Below are 3,077 nucleotides of genomic sequence, written 5' to 3'. Positions count from 1 at the left end.
AGCATTTGCTCCATTACATTCTGCTGCGGTGTTTACCAAATTAGACCTTCGCAGTGCCTACCATCTGGTTAGGATAAGGGAGGGCGATGAATGGAAAACAGCGTTTAAAATACCCATTGGGCATTTTGAGTATTTGGTTATGCCTTTTGGCCTCTCAAACGCTCCCGCAGTGTTTCAATGTTTCATTAATGATGTCTTGCGTGACATGCTTAATCACTTTTGTTTTGTTTACCTTGACGACATTTTGATTTTCTCTAGAAATCTAGCAGAACATCGACAACACGTTCGGCTGGTTTTGGAGCGACTGCTGGAAAACCGGCTATACGTGAAGGCAGAAAAGTGTGCGTTTCACACCAGTTCGGTCCAGTTCCTCGGCTATATTGTGGAGAGGGGTCAATTGAGAGCCGACCCGGCCAAGATCCAGGCCGTGGTCGAGTGGCCAACACCCACGTCAAGAAAGCACTTGCAGAGGTTCCTGGGGTTCGCTAATTTCTACCATCGGTTCATCCGCGACTATAGCATGAAAGCGGAACCTCTGACGAGGCTGACGTCTACCAAGATTCCGTTTATTTGGCCTCAGCAGGCTGAGGCCGCTTTTGTTAAATTAAAATGATTATTTTCACATTCACCGGTTTTGACACACCCTAACGAGGCTCTTCCATTTGTGGTCGAGGTTGATGCTTCAGAGACGGGAGTGGGGGCGGTGTTGTCCCAACGGTTCCTGGTTGACCAGAGGCTGCATCCCTGTGCCTTCTTCTCACGTCGGCTCAACCAGGCGGAGCGCAACTACGATGTGGGCAACCGTGAGCTGCTGGCCATTATTTTTGCGTTGCAGGAGTGGGGGCACTGGCTGGAGGGCGCGGCGGAACCCTTCCAGATTTTCACAGACCACAAAAACTTGTCATACCTCCGGTCCGCTCAGAGACTAAATCCCCGTCAAGCACGCTGGGCCTTGTTCCTGACACGTTTTAATTATATCATCACTTACCGACCAGGATCCCGGAATACCAAGCCGGATGCCTTGTCCCGCATGCACGGTCCAGCCGCCGAGGGGTCTCCACCCGAAACGATCGTGCCGGAGAACAGAGTGTTGGGAGCCCTCCGGTGGGAGGTAGAGCGGAAGGTGGTGGAAGCAACTGGCGACACGCAGACCCCGGTAGCATGCCCTGGGAATAAGTTGTTTGTACCCACACACCTTCGTCAAGAGGTGCTGCAGTGGGGGCATGTGTCAAAGGTGGCATGTCATCCTGGGGTGGGTCGAACGCTGTCCCTAATAGCACAGAGGTTTTGGTGGCCAGGGCTAAGCAAGGACATAAAAGAGTATGTCACGTCCTGTACGGTGTGTGCTCGTAATAAGCTCTCTCGCCATATGCCAGCCGGTCAGCTCCGCCCCCTGCCCATTCCCCACCGTCCTTGGTCGCACTTGGCGCTGGATTTCGTTACCGGGCTACCACATTCCAACGGGCAGTCGGTGATCCTTACGGTGGTGGACCGGTTTTCCAAGATGGCGCACTTTATCGCTCTGCCCAGATTGCCCACCTCGTTGCAAACGGCGGATATCCTGATAAGGGACATATTCAGGATCCACGGGATCCCATCCGACCTCGTCTCCGATAGGGGGCCTCAGTTTGTGTCCCGGGTGTGGAAGGCTTTCTGCAAGTCTTTGGGAGCTACGGCTAGCCTGTCTTCGGGCTATCACCCCCAATCAAATGGGCAGACGGAGAGAGCTAACCAGGACTTGGAGGCGGCGCTCCGATGTGTGTGCCATCAGCATCCTTCCTCGTGGGCATCCCACCTTCCATGGATCGAATACGCCCACAACACCCTCGTGTGCTCTGCCACAGGTTTGTCCCCGTTCAACGCTGCCTATGGCTATCAACCCCCTTTGTTCCCTTCCCAGGAGGGCGAGGTTGCCATTCCCTCGGTCCATATGCACCTCCGCCGGGCTCGCAGGGTTTGGCGGGACGCCAGGAAGGCCCTGTGCCGCACAATGGCCCGCAACAGGCGACTCCCGGACAGGCACCGGACCCCAGCACCATCCTACCGACTGGGACAGAAGGTATGGCTCTCCACTCGGGACCTGCAGTTAGCGAGGAGTTCCAAGAAGCTGGGGCCTCGGTTTGTCGGCCCATTTGAAGTCGACTCCGTGATCAACCCGGTGGCAGTTCGGCTCAACCTGCCACCCACACTCAAGGTGCACCCAGTCTTCCACACGTCCTTGCTCAAGCCTGTCTCTGCCAGCCCATTGTGCCCGCCGGCCGTGCCCCCACCGCCTCCCCAGGTCGTCAGTGGGCAGCCTGTCTATACGGTTAGGGCCATACTGGACTCTCGAAAGCGCGGCAGGGGGATGCAGTATCTGGTCGATTGGGAGGGGTACGGTCCCGAGGACCGCCAGTGGATCCCCCGCTCCTGGATTCTGGACCAGTCACTTGTCCGTGACTTCCATTCGTCGCACCCTTCTCTGCCAGGTGGTCCGCCTGGGGGCGTTCGTTAGTGGGGGGGGTACTGTCATGATTGGGGTCAGCTGTTTCTGTTTTCCCTTGCAGTTGCTGGGGAAACAGCTGGAGGGCGGATCCCGCCAAACACACCTGCTGCCCATTAACTCATCAGGCCAAGATAAAAGCCTGACAGAAGCAGCAAGGAGTGTCGGGTTATTACTCCGTGACGCTACTCTGTATCCCACACTACTTGCTGTTTTATCCGCCCTCGGGCGTGATCTTGTGTTTCCTTGTTTTTGATTAAAACTAAGTTATCAGCATCACTGCCGTGGCTCTCCTACCTTCCTGCATTTGGGTCCTCCACTCCGTGACCGTAACAGAAACAGAGAGAGGCAGCTCTGAAGAAATGGATGGGGGGGGGGGGGGGGGGCAGTGCAGCAGTTATGAAAGAAGCTTGTAATACCGTGGTGGCTCAAGTAGAGGAGAGATTTTGCAAGAGTGACCAGTGACCACTTTATAGCAGCACAGCTTGTGGACAGCACACTTTTCAGTAAATTCGGCTAAACATTTCCATGTGTTGAATTTGAAGCAGCAAATAAAATGTGGCCAATTGGAAATAAAGTGACGCTAGAAACTGAG

The 3,077-nt window shown here is 55.0% G+C and overlaps 1 protein-coding gene across 1 annotated transcript; it reads left to right on the top strand.

Annotated features, from left to right (window-relative positions):
• Positions 1–1,504: 1,504 nt before the first annotated feature.
• Positions 1,505–2,494, top strand: LOC147158245 (uncharacterized). Its single transcript, XM_086061720.1, has 2 exons — positions 1,505–2,046; positions 2,146–2,494. The coding sequence occupies exons 1-2, from the start codon at positions 1,505–1,507 to the stop codon at positions 2,492–2,494; spliced, it is 891 nt and encodes a 296-aa protein (XP_085917846.1).
• The last annotated feature ends 583 nt before the right edge of the window (positions 2,495–3,077 follow it).

The sequence above is a fragment of the Leptonotus elevatus genome, chromosome 18 (assembly GCF_054856555.1).
Source record: "Leptonotus elevatus isolate MCC_2025b chromosome 18, RoL_Lele_1.0, whole genome shotgun sequence".
NCBI lineage: Eukaryota > Metazoa > Chordata > Actinopteri > Syngnathiformes > Syngnathidae > Leptonotus > Leptonotus elevatus.
Note: the sequence above shows the minus strand (reverse complement) of the source record. Positions and strands in the feature narration are given on the sequence as shown.